We start from the raw sequence: 15,704 nt of genomic DNA, 5'->3' as shown, positions 1-15,704 counted from the left end.
GTAGGATATGGTTAAATGCTAATTCCTTAAAATACAAGGAAAGGATGGACATTGCAGAACTCAGATGTTAGCTAGTAACATTTTATTTCTTTGACAGGATATGAAGTGTTCCACATAAGACTTATGTTCCATACAGCTTCTAAAAAAATATATAAGCTTTGGAGGTTCAATAACTTAGTATATTCATAAAAGCATGCCTCCATTGTGTTCCTTCTACCTGATACACAGTGCTGGTTAATTCCTCCTTTAGTTCTGGAGGCAGAGACTAGGTTACATTTCTGGAACCTAGTAGGTCCACCGTAAATGTTCAGTGACCTTAACTTAATTTGTAAGAATTACTTCTCACCATTTTCTCTTTCTTGGTACTGTCACCAGGTAGTAGGGATCACTAGAAGGCATCCCTAATAGATCGATGATGATCATGTGTTACTTATTATCACTTGTATCACAACCGTATTCTTCTTGATATATATATGGGGTTTTTTTTTGTAATTTTTTAGTTGCTTTGATACTTCTCAAATGTTTCTGTCTTCATTTTTAAGGAAAACTAAAAATAGCACTTTAGGAGATTAGTTAAAGGCTGCAGTTTTTACAGGTGTTTTTCCAAAGGCAAATGGAGGGGTCTGTATTAGTGCCATGTTCAAGAACAGAGATAATTGGGAATTGAGTACTTATTGCTGTGTTCCAAACACTGCTGGGTACTTTATCATATTTGGAAAATCTGATTAAACTACTCTTTCCTGTCTTCCTGGATTTGGGAGCTGTGGTTGACTGTTGCAATAGGAAAGTATGTGTAGGTTGACTATACGTATCTTTCGATATTTGCCTGCACTGATAGGCTCTGGATGCAATGGCTGATCACTGTTTACCTTTTGTTTATTTGTTTAGCCACGAACTGGACATTGATGAAAACCCAGATTCAGACTTTGATGACAATGGTTCCCTTCTAGGATTCAAGCATGGCTCAGGACAAAAGTAATTATATATAAATATAACAGAAATACTGTTGTCTTCCTGAAATCGTTAACACTTCAGATATCTTCAAGTTCTCTGATATTCAAATAGCTAATGATGGTTATAGATTTAATAGAATTTGAGATATTACAGTTAAAACACTAACCTTTCATAGAAAGATTACTGCACATTTGATACACTGACATGTGTTATTAACTCAATTGTACTTCGTAGCAGTCTAATATCATTATTACAATTTCATGGATAAAGCAGCTGCAGCCCACAGAGGTGTGACTTGGTCAGGATCACATCGAGGATTCAGGCCAATCTCTTTTCTAAGCATGGTTCCCTTTTTCACCTTGCATCGCACATGTCTACCTTTGTATATGTAAAGCGAGCATGTCATGAAAAGTTCAAATCTGCAGGAGCCTTTTTTCTTTTTTATTTTTAAAACTCAAAACAGAAGTAATAAAGAGTTACTTAGCCTCAGGCTAAGTAGGATCCTGGAAGTCAGTTTCTGGTCCAGCATTTCTTGTAAGCTTTAATTTTGAGGTCATCTAGAGGAGATCAATCAAACTTTCCACTAACCAGTTCATCCTAATAGTCTCATGCTAATTTAGTGATTTACACTGCTAACTGGAATATTCGTATCCCCTCTCTTGGACTCTGCTATACCTGCTGTCCAAGCACCTGAAAAACAAAGGTAATTAGAATTATTTTTGTTTGGTTTGACGAGTGATGCTTATCCATTATAGGAGAAAAAAACAAAAACACCTTCTAGTCTTTCAAATCATTCCTCAGAGGTAGACAGTGTTTGGCATATGTCCTTCCTAATTTACTTGTGTGTTTTTATGCTTATGTACATATAAACAGGTTATTCCCTTTTTATAAAACACAAAAATAAAATCATATTATACATCTTCTGCAGCTTGCTTTTTTTCCCTCAACAATGTACCATGAACATCCTGACTTATCAGTACATGCACATTTATCTAGTCCTTGTGTTGTTTAATTGACCACCCTGTATGTACTTCTAGGTTGTTCTAAGATCTAGGCATATGCCCTTGAGGTTCCCCACAAGGTTTTACATTTACCAATAGCTCATTCCTACTTACTGCTGAATAATGTTCACTGTATGGATATATCACAGTTTTAACCATTCATCTATGCAAGGACATTTGGACTGTGTGGTATTTTGCTATTACAAATAAAACTGCTATGAACATTTATATACATAAAGTATAAGTTTTCTCTGGGATTAAATGCCCAAGCATTTAAATCTGAGATTTATAAGAAATCTGAAACTGAAGAAAATACAAGAAAACTAAATTATATATAAGAAAACTGAAGGGTCTATTGCATATAGCATGAAGACTGAACTGAGTAGTTAAGGCACACTAAAGACCTACCATTTATGTCAGCTTGCACCAGTGATTTAAACCAAAATTAAGGTCTTTGATGTTTCTAAGGGGTGAGACTTATTTTGTTAGTTGTGAAATTTTAACTGATAACCTATGTATTATGAAGTCAGCAAGAAAAGGACATAGATCTCAAAATTAACTTATAAATTGAATCCAAATTAGTTCAGAAATACATGCTCATAATTATAATACTATGAATATACTTTAAACTATCGGTTATCTCTCCCTTATGGTACTTGAAGGCAGTTGCAGCTCACATAAGCATTTAAAACTAAAGATCCTAAAGATTAGTAATATAAAATATTTTCCCAATATTGCCATGTTTAAATTTCTGGCAGAATTTATTTCTACCCACATATAATTTTATTGAGAAATTACTTGGGTGGCTCTTGCTAGTATACATTTGTAGAGATTTATTCTGTTACCTGGGATTTAATTTTTTTCTACTTAGGATTCCCAATTCTGCTTGAAAATGATAAAATCAGGGTGCTTGGGTGGCAAAGTTGATTGAAGGTCCAGCTCTTGGTTTCAGCGCAAATCATGATCTCAGGGTCGTGGGGCAGGGCTCCACGTTCAGCATGGAGCCTGCTAAAGTCTCTCCCTCTCCCTCTCTCCCTTCCCACTGTGTGCGCGTGCTCTGTCTATAAAATAAATAAATCTTTAAAAAAAAAAAGCGGGCGCCTGGGTGGCTCAGTTGGTTAAGCGACTGCCGTCAGCTCAGGTCATGATCCTGGAGTCCCTGGATCAGGTCCTGCATCGGGCTCCCTGCTCAGCAGGGAGTCTGCTTCGCCCTCTGAACCTCCTCCCTGTAATGTGCTCTCTCTCTTTCAAATAGATAAATAAAATCTTTAAAAAAAAGAAGCATAAAATAGACTTTTTATAGAGAAGTTTATAATATGGCTAGAAGATAACACCTGAGATTTAACACTCAACTGTTCAGGAGTTTATAAGTGCTAAATTGTATATTACACTTTAAGTTTCTAATAGTCTGTGGGACTGTGGAAGAGGTACTTAAATGAGGCTCGATACGGTCAAAGAAGTCTTTGTAGCACATCTATATGATTTAGGACTAGAAAAATTCAGATGGTTAGATTAGCAGATATTCTCTAATTATTTTGATAATAGGGGTTTGCTTCTTTGGTAAGCTCAGATTAATTTAGGTTAAAAAAATAGTGACCACTTTTAAAATAATTCATATCAACAATAGCCAAACTATGGAGAGAGCCCAAATGTCCATCGACTGATGAATGGATAAAGAATATGTGGTACATATATACAATGGGATATTACTCATCCATCCAAAAGAATGAAATCTTGCCATTTGCCATGACGTGAATGGAGCTAAGGGTGTATTACGCTAAGCAAAATAAGTCAGCCAAAGAAAGACAAATACCATATGACTTCACTCATATGTGGAATTTAAGAAACAAAACAGATGAACATATGGGAAGATGAAGAATAAAAAAGAAACAAACCATAAGAGGCTCTTAATGATAGAGAACAAACAGGGTTGATGGAGAGAGGTGGGTAGGGAATGGACAAGATAGGTGATAGGTATTAAGGAGGGCATCTGTGATGAGCGCTGGGGGTTGTATGTAAGTGATGAATCACTGAATTCTACTCCTGAAACCAATATTGCACTGTATGTTAACTAACTAGAATTTAAATAAAAATTTAAAAGATAAAATAAATAAACAAATGTACCCAAATATGTATTAAAGCACTTTGGTATCATCTCACCATGAGAAAAGATTATATTTCCCTAATGTGCAGTAGGGTTATATTTTTCTGCTATTTCTTTATTAATTTTAACATCTGCCTTCTGTTACATATAAGGTATGTGGATATCCCCAAATGGTGTTTCACATTTACTTGGAAATTAGCATATAACCAAGACCTTAAACTCCTCTATATTCGAACTTTATTTCCTAATTGTTATAATTTAGAAAAATAAAATTAAAATGGTGGCTGCTAGTAGAAAAATAGTGAAAATTGTCAGTTTTATTCTCTTTTCATATAAGAAAACAAACTCATAGAACTTAAGGTTTGAGTCAACTTCCTTTGGTTTGGTCACAGATACGGAGGAATTTCAAATTTCAGTCATCGGCGGGTCAGATACCTACAGAAGAATGTGAAGTATAAGTCAAAGTTCCTGGACATGAGAAGACAAATAAATATGAAAAACAAACACATTTTCTTTACTGAAGAGTCAGAAAAGACGTTCAAAAAAAGCAAAACTTTGACTAAGGTATATATAAATTTTGTTCTTTATTTATAGATAAAATTTCATTTTGTAAGCTTGACTCCCTAAATTTTTTTTCAAGTGGAAATCCTGTTTCTCCCAGAGATAAGGGTACCTAAAATTCTCTTCTCCTTGCTTACTAAAGGCATATATCATGTGAACCAAATTTGAAATAGAGTAAGTTGGTAGTAATACAAAAAGGGGATGTTTTGAAAGCTAGTATCAGTGTCTGGGAAGATAAATGGATAAAATTGCTTCGTATACATGGTAACAGAATTTCTCATCTGCCTCAGGCTAAGTAGGATCCTGAAAGCCAATTTCTGGTCCAGCATTTATTGTAAACTTCAATTTTGAGGTCATCTAGAGGTGATCAGTCAAACATTGTACTAACCAGTTCATCCTAATAGTCTCATGCTAGTTTAGTGATTTACACTGCTAACTGGAATATTCATGTCCGCTCTCTCGGACTCTGCTATACCTGCTGTCCAAGCACCTGAAAAACAAAGATAATTAGAATTAATTTTGCTTTGTTTGATGAGTGATGCTTATCCGTTATAGGAGAAAAAAAACAAAAATACCTTCTAGTGAGCAAAACCTTTGTATCAATTACCTCTCCAGCAGCTCCTTCAGTCAACAAAACAAAATCTCAGACCCCGTGATGACTTTGTTTTACCCTTAGGGACATTATCCTTCCCAACTTCAGCATTCTTCCAAAACATGCTATAGATTTATAGCTGGCTTTATTTTTGTTATATTTCGGATTGGTTGGTTGCTGGTGATACTTTAATATTTTAGTGGCCCTGGTTATATCTGGAACACATTTCCCAATATCAGACCAATCAGTCTTATAGAACTTTTTACATGTTGGATGTGATAGTCCCCATACATCCATCTGTAGACAAACAGCAGAAACATAACTGCTAAGTATTGCCAAGGAGAAAAGAAGTATGGCTGTTGTGTCATTAGATATCTGACTGATGTATAGGTACAGTCCCTTTGAAGATTCTGGGTTGTTGTCTATGTTCATCTTTGAATTTCCTAACTCATAGGAAGGTCACGAAGATCTGTTATGAAGAATATTCTTGTTACAGAAGTTTGCAAGGAAGTACATATCTGCTAACACCTTGTTAACGTTTCTAAGAAACCCAGTTTTTAGGAATCATTTTACTGGCCTACTGCCCCATTAGAGGGTAGCTTGCATTCTAAGATAGCACTCTTTTTCTTACAGATAGATGGGCACTAGATCTTTTTAGAGTTTATCTTTGATGCTGAGTACAGTTAAACATAGCCTGGGCCATTGAAGAAAGGTCTGTATAATTTGAAAAGCTAATAATAATGACTCAATAATTAGTAGGTACATTTGTAATGGTAATATCACATTGTATGGTTATATTGTTAGAAGCCTTTTATGGAAAGCTACTGGGACAGTTCAGCTTTATCCTCTTAGTGTTAATTGATTATAGGAAGTTCATTGTCATGTGTTTAATCTAATACTTTCTTCCTTTTAAAGAAATTTTTAATAAGATCATGATATGTCCAGATACAAAAGTGTAGTTAGAATTACTTATGTATAATTAGCTTGTATGATATAGTATATTTATTAGAGCTAATAATTACAACAGCTTCTCAGTGAAATCCAAATGGTAAAACGGGTGGGAATATCCTATGTAATTTGGCATTCATTCATGCTTGTGACGACTTAAAATTTCAGGTAGAAAAATTCCTAAAATGGATTAATGAACCAATGGAAGAGGAAGCACAACAGGAGTCAGTTTCTCATGACAATGTGCAAAACACCTGCACAAGCAGTGATTCAGAGGAACAAGAAATGTCTGTTAAAAGTGATGATCCACTGGAGACAAGTAATCCAGAGCCTGAAAAGTGTCATGCCATGTCTTCAGCTGATGAACTTGAAACAGAAAAAAATGAAGGAGACAGCACAGTAGTAGCTATTACAGATAAGGAAGTTGGTGTTACTCAGATTACACCAGATTCTCTTCAGGTAGAAACTGAAGGTAAGACTAAGTATGCTTCAACTTGCAGATGAGTTTAGATAATGTGCTTCCCTAGTTTTCACTTATGAATCATCTATACCTAAGGATTCACTGCTGTTTCTTTTTAAGTAGAGAGAAGGCACAGCAAGTGTAAATGTGCTAGTGGTTATGTTTTGGCACCAGAACACTACATTCTCGGCTGAGCAAGCATGACAAAACAAAAGGCCAAACACATGGGAAAACCGAGTACCTCTGTCTATGCCATTAAGATTGGTCTCTGCCACTACCCTCTTCCCTGGGCTAAAAGTGACTGGCGGTCCCTTTTATCCCTCTTGAATTTGGTATTGCCCTGATTTTCCTTTTGATAATTCTTTTTTTTTCCCCCTTTGGCTTTTGTGGTATGGTTGTTGGTAGTGGTAGTTGTTTGGATGGTACACTGACATAAGGTATTTATAGTAGTTGCCTGTAATGAATGGAGAATGGAGTCACATTTTCACTTTATGCCCTTTTTGTACTGTTTGAATGTATTCTACAGTAAATGTTCTGTTATAATTGTGTTCAGTGGAACATTGAGACTTTTATGGGGTAGAAATTTTCATTTGACATATATTCGTTTTTACTGATGAATGATTTCAGATTTCAGACTTGCCCTAACGAAACAATTATATTGTGATGGTCTCTTTTCTTAATTTAGTATTGAGGAAAATACCTCATTTGAATCTTAATTCTTTTTTCTGTGTGTGTGTGTATATGTGTGTGTGTGTAGAGCTGTGTTGTTTGTATCATGTACTTCTTTGCCTTTCTAAAAAGCATACTTAAGGTAGTTTTAAATTTTTTTATTGTCATATACAACTGATGTTCATGGGGTACTTGCAGATTTCTAGAATGCCTTCATGTGCCTTATTTTCATTTAATCTATAAAATAACACAGTGAGGTAGGAGGGATTATCCTCATTCTAAAAATACAGAAAGTAAAGCTCAGAGAAACTAAGAAATTTGCCTGAGATCACAGAGCCAGTTAGGTGGCATAGCTAGGACTCAATACTAGGTTGTCTGATTCCTCAGTCCCATTTTCCCGCCCTCTCCTACTTCCCTAACTACCTTGCCTCATAGTGCTGGTAGTTCTCAGCTGGGGTGATAACTACCACTTCAGGGGCATTTGGAAGATGTTGGCTGTTAGAATGACCTGGGGGTGCTGGCATTTAGTACTTTGGGTTGCTTAACATTATGTCGTGTACATGATGGTCTTGGACAGTAAGGAACTGTTCACTCAAAATGTTAGTGTCCCCTCTCCTAAAAAACTCTTAGTACACTTTGCTGGGGATGACACCTTGTGCTCCCTGCAATGATCAGATGACCATATTAAGACATAGTCCTATCCTTGAGGATCATTTAAATGTAGTAGTTTTATTTGCCAACACCAATTCTTGTCATTATACTTAGCTGTGACAGCACTCTTTCTGCACTAATCTGCTCAGAACTTAAACCAAAAACCCAAATTAATAAAAAGTGTTTATCTAAGAAAAAGTCAATCTCTGAATAAGTGAGATCCTTTTCTATTAACATTAAAGCAGTGACCTGTTTTAATTTCCCGGAGGCCATACGACCTTCAGGTCACGTCTGGATTTAGAGGCTTGACCAAGCTGAAAGTTAGGGGCTAAATCAGTCCTTGGGAAATTTTGTTTTAAAGAAGGGAAGAGAAATGTTTGGATTTCTATAATTGACCAACTAAAACATTGTCTTCTCTAATAGAAGTAATAACTTTTATACTTATATAGTATCTCTACATATGCCCTAACAATCCCGTGAAGTAAGTAGGTAAAATACTATTCATTCATTCCTTTTGAGGAATTAAAAATTGGATCTTAGAGAGCCTGGATTACTGTTCCAAGCTCAGGGAGCTTTTACATAGCAAAATAGAGGCTGTAATCTAAAGTCAGTGCTGTTCGCAGTATGCCCTTCCGCTTCTCCTGGGGTGCTGTTGCCTGCATAGTCTGCAGTACATTCCCAAACTGTAAATACTGAATGTGGCTGCACTCTTTAGATGAATTCATCTATGATTGCCTTTTTTCATAGTGAGCGTCTGTATTTATATTCTTTTATTTTAGCAGAAAGTAAAAAGAAGAAGAAGAAGAAAAACAAGAACAAAAAGGTAGTTGGTCTGCCTCCTGAGATAGCTGCTGTTCCTGAGCTGGCAAAATATTGGGCCCAGAGATACAGGCTCTTCTCCCGTTTTGATGATGGGATTAAATTGGACAGAGGTAAAAATTATATATAATGTTTAACACTGTTTTGAAACAATTTCAGACTTACAGAAAAGTGTCAGGAATAGTAAAAAATTTTTCATAATGCCCTTTACCCAGATTTGGCTATTTTTAACATTTTGCCACATTTGCTTTATCATTCTGTGTGTGTTTCTGATCGAGTTACTCCTACCCCTTGATACTTAATGTGTGTATTTTCTAAGAACAAGGATACTTTATGTAACAATGGTAAAATTATAAATTTAACATTGCTACAGTATTATCATCTGTAGTCCAGACTCTAGTTTAATCTGTTAACCTAATCATGTCCTTTATGGCATTTTTTTTTTTTTACTTCCAGTATAGGGTCATGTATTGCATTTAGTTTTCATGTTTCTTTAGTTTCCTTTCATCTGGACTAGTTCCTCAGCCTTTTTGTCTTTCATGACTTTGACATTTTCCAAAGAAAAGTGGCCAGTTACTTTCAACAGTATCTCTCAATTTGAATATATATGTGCTTTTAAAACTTCACATTCAGGTTTAATCTATACTTAATCTATATTTTAGGATAGATAGCAAAAGGAATCAATAGATTATTAAGCAGAACATCTAATGATGAAATACTTAGTGCAGAAAGACACTATTTAATGAATTAACACTGGAAACCAAGTTCTTCTGTGAGTGTTCCTGCTATGTCTTGAATACCTTCCTTAATTCAGTTCTACAAACTGATGCTTAGTTTCATATTGGGGCTACTTAAACATTGGTCTTTATTAACTGTCAAAATTAGGAGGCTAGATCTGGGGTTAGAATTTTGGGTTCTGTGACCTCTTATAATTATTTACAAAATGTGTATTGAAGAAGGCACATAGGAGTTTGGAGAAATAAGACTGGATAAAAGCTGTTTAATTCTATAAAATAAGTTTATATTTTTATTCTTCCAGCAATAAGGAGCCATTTAAAGTTTTGGTAAGAAAAGGGAACAGGAAAATTGGTGTATCATTTTGTTCAGAGAAATATCTTTCTGAAAAAAATGTTAATTTCTTCTATTGGGAAAGGAGGTCAATTTGCTTCTCCGTTAGAAATGAAATAATCAGGAAACTCAGTGGAGTTTGGGGTGTTGGCCAGTTGAATAGCTAACTTTCCATTTCCCATAATAGTAGTTAATACTTCAAACAGAAAAACCAAAATTGCATTCAATTATTGGAAGTATATTACAAAAGAATCAGGCAGGAACTGAGGCGGTTGCTTTGGTGGAAATTGGGAATGGAAATGGTACTGCTCCTTTGTATAATGAGCTTTGTGGAACTTTTTTAAAACTAAGTAATTTATAATTTTTGAAAAAGAGAAACTAAGTTTTGGTTAAGTATATATAATATATAGTAATGTTAGCTATGTTTATGCTTGGGTTGGCTTCTTGAAACTGAGTATCTTAACAGAAATACTCTTCCCTTCACAGAGGGCTGGTTTTCAGTTACTCCTGAGAAGATTGCTGAACACATTGCTGGCCGGATCAGCCAGTCCTTCAAGTGTGACATTGTAGTAGATGCATTTTGTGGAGTTGGAGGAAATACTATTCAGTTTGCCTTAACAGGAAAGAGAGGTAATTAGTCATCAGAGGAAGAAAAGTAATTTCTTTTTAATTTATTCAGTAAATGTTTCATTTTGCTTTAGCCTATCTTTGCTGAGATTTAATATATAATTAGTAATTTAATGCCAAATTTTTAAAATAATAATAGCTAGCATATAGTAAGCATACACTTTGTATCACATACTGGTGTAAGTGCTTAATATGTATTAATTTATTAGTCAGTGATCTTGTGAGGTGTATCTTCTACTATCTGCATTTCACAGATAAACAGGGAAATAGATGAAATAACTTGCCCAGGATTACACGGACACAGCTTGGTGAAGCCAAGATTATAACATTATATAAAACTAAAAATATTAAAATGGGAAACCATTCTTTAGAAGAAGAGTGGACAGGGAGTTCCAGCTTTGCCACCTTTATGACTTTGGACATCATTTAACCTCAATTTAAAGGAGACTTTAAATTGATAACCTCTGTAATACCTTTCAGCTGTGCATTGTAAAACTCTAAAAATCTTCTAAGTATTAGATCATTCTCGTGGTTGTTTGACTTTGGAATCATGAAAAAGAAACCCTCTATCACTATTTATGTGCCAGGAACTATGTCAGGCAGGTTGTATGTGTGCTATTTCCTAAGGAAAAGAAAACTATAAAATTGATGGTCTGCCCAAATGGGCATAGCTGAGTCATGAAGCCAGGATTTTTACTCATTTTTTTCTGATATCCCTGTTCTTTTTAAATTCTTTTAAAAGTGTAGTATATGTGACATTTCAAAGATATCAATTGTTAAGTCATACTCTGAAGATGCTTTTTTTCCCTAACATCTTTGTATTATACATATAGCTTCCATTTCAGTGAATTACAGTTAAGTCTCATTAATTTATATAAAGTTTTTAATATTAACTAGGAAAGTATGATTCTGGAAGCATAATATAGAAGCTAGAAAATGGTGAAGGAAAATTAACATTCAAGACCCAGACCCATGCTGATGAACTGTAACCCTTATTAAATCATGCCCCAGGGTGTGACACTTCTCACCTTATATGGTCTCCTAATAGCCTGAATGAAAGTTGTCTTCACATACTGGAATAGGATTTATTTTCCTGTTTTCCTTAAATTCATTATTTACTCTTAAAGTTCTCTGCACTTGCCAGATTAGCCAGTCCTGTGAGCTCAAATCAGTGTTTATTGCATGAAAATGATTTTTTCCTCAAAAATTTTCAAATTTGTCTTCATTTTGACATTGTATCATAACATAACAATTAAAATATCTGCCCTCTGATAAAGCAGCAAATAGATGTGGATATTTTTTCAAAATATTATGGAAACCATCCATATTGTAGATTTATATTTCTATGAATATAGGTTTCTTGCCAAGGCTTTCTGTAGCTTAGTACACATTTGGTAAAGAAAAATGTCTAATGTGGGTCCAAAGCTAAAGGAAGGCTACTTCTGTCATGTACTCCCAGACCCAGTTGTTGTCTAGGCATATACTCAACTGAATGGTTAGAGAATCCACAAAGTTTTTCATTTCGATGTTAAAGATTTTTTTCCCTTTCTATGTACTTCAGTATTACTGCTATCCAATAGAATTTTCTGTGATGATGGAAATGTTGTGTATCTGCACTGTCCAGTATGATAGCCACTAGCCACATGTGGCTTTTGGGCATTTGAAATTTGGCAGTGTGGGGGTGTCTGGGTAGCTCAGTGGGTTAGACAGCCGTCTCTTGATTTCAGCTCAGGCCATGATCTCAGGGTCCTGGGATGGAGCCCTGTGTCATGCTCCCTGCTCAGTGGAGAATCTGCTTGAGAATTCTCTTCCCCCTCCGCCCCTCCCCCAGCTCATGCGTGCACACACATACTCTCTCTCTCTCTCAAATTAATAAATAAATCTTTAAAAAATGTGGCAGTGTGACTGAGGATCTAAATTCTTTATTTCATTTTATTCAGTTTAAAGGTAATAACCACGTATGGTTAGTGGCTACTATTGGACAGTGGAATTCTGTATAATGTCATCCAATATTTGCCAGCATTTCATTTACATGATAGACTGAGTGTTTACATTCTGTTAGGCCTAAAAACAAAGCAGCCTGTAGGAGAAATAAAGATGAAAACATGAGGATTGACTGAATATATTTGATGTTGAAAATCATTTTTCCTGTTGAGTTTTTAGTGTTGTCAGCATATCTTTCCATCTGTCTCTGTACTACAAATGGAGCAGATTGAACAGCTAAAAAGGACATTTTCATCTTTTCTCTTATGTTAGTTTATTTAGAACAGAAAAAATAGCATTGTAAATGCATGATTTCAACATGTAATTGGAGCTTGTATTCATTGTTCAAGTGATTTATTTAGTGCATTATTTCTCAAAAGTGTTAACAAATTTTAAAAAACATCATTTTCTAGAAAACAACTATGTTTCCATGACAACCATGGAACCATCAGGGTTCCATTTAGCCCTTCCAAATATAAAATATTGCCACCAGCACATTGGTGCACATACAGGTGCACTTGAGTTATTGACTGCCAGATAGGAGTGAGCTAAAATTAACTTATGTTTGCATTGCTAATTATGAAATTGCAATAAATTAAATGAAAACCCATTCGATGAAAACATAACGTTGTTGGTTTCTTCTTCCTAAGATGTCTCATTAAATATCGGCAGATGTTTTTACATTTCTTCTTCATAAGCTGGCTATATGGGTTTGTCAAAATGTGTTTTAATTTGCTTTTCTATAGAAGTTGTCAAATTTGTCTTTCTTTGGAGGTTGCATCTCATTTTAGGAAATTGGTCGTTTCTGAAATCCTAGTGTTACAGGCTTGACATGCAGTCAGTGGCCTTTCCAAGTGTTTGCTGCTCAGGCTGTTCAGAGCACAGTGCTGAGCATGTGTTTAACTCTTCAGTAGATACTGTGTGGCAGCTGTCACTACTTGCTTTGGAAAAGCTGAGTGACACAACTTTGAAAGCGAGGTCCTTCAGTCACATTTTCTTGGTACTACATAAGTGAATCTTTCTAATTTAGATTAAAATGTTTAATTAAGGTCTTTTATCTCTGGTATATGTGCCAAACTCCCTTAGTCTTTAAGTTCTTATACCAGGGCGCCTGGGTGGCTCAGTTGTTAAGCGTCTGCCTTTGGCTCAGGTCATGATCCAGGGTCCTGGGATCGAGCCCCGCATCCGGCTCCCTGCTAGGCAGGAGGCCTGCTTCTCCCTCTCCCACTCCCCCTGTTTGTGTTCCCTCTCTTGCTGTGTCTCTCTCTGTCAAATAATAAATAAAATCTTTAAAAAAAAAAAAGTTCTTATACCGAGAAAAAAATGAGATTGCTCAGAAGATGAACTGTTCTATAGCTCAGTGTCATTTGACTCTTCTTTTCCCACTTTTAGTGATTGCCATTGATATTGATCCTGTGAAGATTGATCTTGCTCGCAATAATGCAGAAGTTTATGGAATAGCAGACAAGATAGAATTCATCTGTGGAGATTTCCTCCTGCTGGCTTCACATTTAAAGGCTGATGTTGTGTTTCTTAGCCCCCCTTGGGGAGGACCAGACTACGCTACTGCGGAGACCTTTGACATCAGGACCATGATGTCTCCTGATGGATATCCTTTGGAAGGCTGAGAGTTTACTCAAACAGTGGTTGTGGAGAGAAAGGTGTGCATGTGAGTGACTGTGTGTGTTTGTCTGTGTGTTTCATAGATTAGTGAAGTGGGATTCCAGTTTATTTTGCATAAAAAGCCAGTATGTAAAAATTAGTGGTGGTTGATTTTCAAGAGGAATGGCAGATGTGAAGTCATATTTCCTTCGGGTACTATCCAATTTTATCATTATAAAACAAGAAATAGGAACTATTAATTGCTTGAAATTATTGTCTTGGAAATTGGGAGTTTCCTCAAGACCTGTCCATAGACTCTAGGTGACCATCCCTTAACTTTTCTTAAGCTTACACTGGCTTGTGCTAATTCTCTTTGCATCTTCAAATGTTTCCTGTCACTCTTCCAAGATACTGAAGCAAACCCTTCTTTCATAAAGAATAGCTTTTATTATTTGTCCCTTTCTTTATCTCTCCTCCCCAGAGGACTCATCTGTTTGACTCTAACAGGAAGCATGTTTCTAAATTGCTAATTAAAATTTAGAATGTATTCCACAACGACCAGATTTACTTGTCTTTATTCTTTACTGGAAAGAGGTAGTATTATGCTTTCCTGTTCTGTTTGCATAATAATTAGGAAATGGCAGAAAGAGAAAGTGTATTTCTGACTCTTGGATGCTTTCCACAAGGATAATCGAATTAATAGCCTTAACTTCCAATCTCTGACCCATCTGAATTACAAAATCTGCTACTTAGTTCTCTTTTAGGTTCCATTAGAGGATCTAAATGTGTGTCTCTTAGTTATATATCAAAATACATTTGGGTTATGACATAAGAACATATCTCTGATCAGAAATTAACTGCTGTTTTTGTTACCGTTCCTTAACTATGTCCACCTTTGAAATCTTCAGGCTTTCCCAGAAGATCACTAATAATATTGTTTATTTTCTTCCAAGAAATGCTGATATTGACCAGGTAAGCCACTACTAAAGAACTTCAATGAGCCTCTGGCATAACTTAAAAAAATGGGCAGAAAAAAGATACAAGGCCTTCCTTTGAGAACGTATTTATGAGAAATCTCGGCTTTTTGACTATTACTAGAAAACTGGAGGTGTTTGGCAGTTAAATCTATGCCTGTTTCATCCACTTCATCTCCACACCTCCTGGAGGACATATACATAAATTAGAACCCTTTGGGCTTTTAATTATATGTTCTGAAAGGGTAACGTGGAAAGGATAGTGTGTTGTGTTTCGAATACACATACCTAAACTAGCCAAGATGTCTCTATTGAGACCTATCTTGAGAGTAGAGGTTTTAGGTACTCCTCAAAAGAGGAGCCTAAATAGAAATATACACATAAAACTTTAATTTGGCCAGAAGCAATTTTAACTACAGTCTTGGAATGTAGGACACTTGACTAATAGTTAAATGAGTTAAATGTCCTTATTCCATTCTTCTATAAACACTTATTTAATAATGTTATTTTTTTCTCTTGTAGAATTGGATTTGGTATAACTGCCTCATAAAGATTCGATGATGTCTTCATGTTTTTGTTGATTTGCTTTCTATAAACACTTACTGCATATCTAATGTGTGATAAGCATTCTCTTGAAAATCTTTTGTTTTTTTATATTTTAAATTTTACTGTATTGTTAACTAGCTCTAAG

The 15,704-nt window shown here is 35.4% G+C and overlaps 1 protein-coding gene across 2 annotated transcripts in view; it reads left to right on the top strand.

The window, feature by feature from the left end:
• TGS1 (trimethylguanosine synthase 1) overlaps positions 1–15,704 on the top strand; it is a 44,095-nt gene that overhangs the window by 12,130 nt on the left and 16,261 nt on the right. Inside the window, exons 6-12 of one of the 2 annotated variants that reach the window (XM_028118989.2) lie at positions 889–975; positions 4,452–4,623; positions 6,329–6,632; positions 8,723–8,872; positions 10,314–10,457; positions 13,830–14,046; positions 14,933–15,011. In XM_028118989.2, coding sequence (XP_027974790.1) covers positions 889–975; positions 4,452–4,623; positions 6,329–6,632; positions 8,723–8,872; positions 10,314–10,457; positions 13,830–14,046; positions 14,933–15,011 — 1,153 coding nt within the window. Of the gene's footprint in view, positions 1–888; positions 976–4,451; positions 4,624–6,328; positions 6,633–8,719; positions 8,873–10,313; positions 10,458–13,829; positions 14,047–14,932; positions 15,012–15,704 lie in introns of both variants that reach the window. The other variant, XM_028118987.2, reaches the window with a different exon arrangement.

Source organism: Eumetopias jubatus, unplaced genomic scaffold, assembly GCF_037043125.1.
Source record: "Eumetopias jubatus isolate StellerSeaLion01/CBP00866 unplaced genomic scaffold, mEumJub1_p1.0 scaffold_4, whole genome shotgun sequence".
NCBI lineage: Eukaryota > Metazoa > Chordata > Mammalia > Carnivora > Otariidae > Eumetopias > Eumetopias jubatus.
Note: the sequence above shows the minus strand (reverse complement) of the source record. Positions and strands in the feature narration are given on the sequence as shown.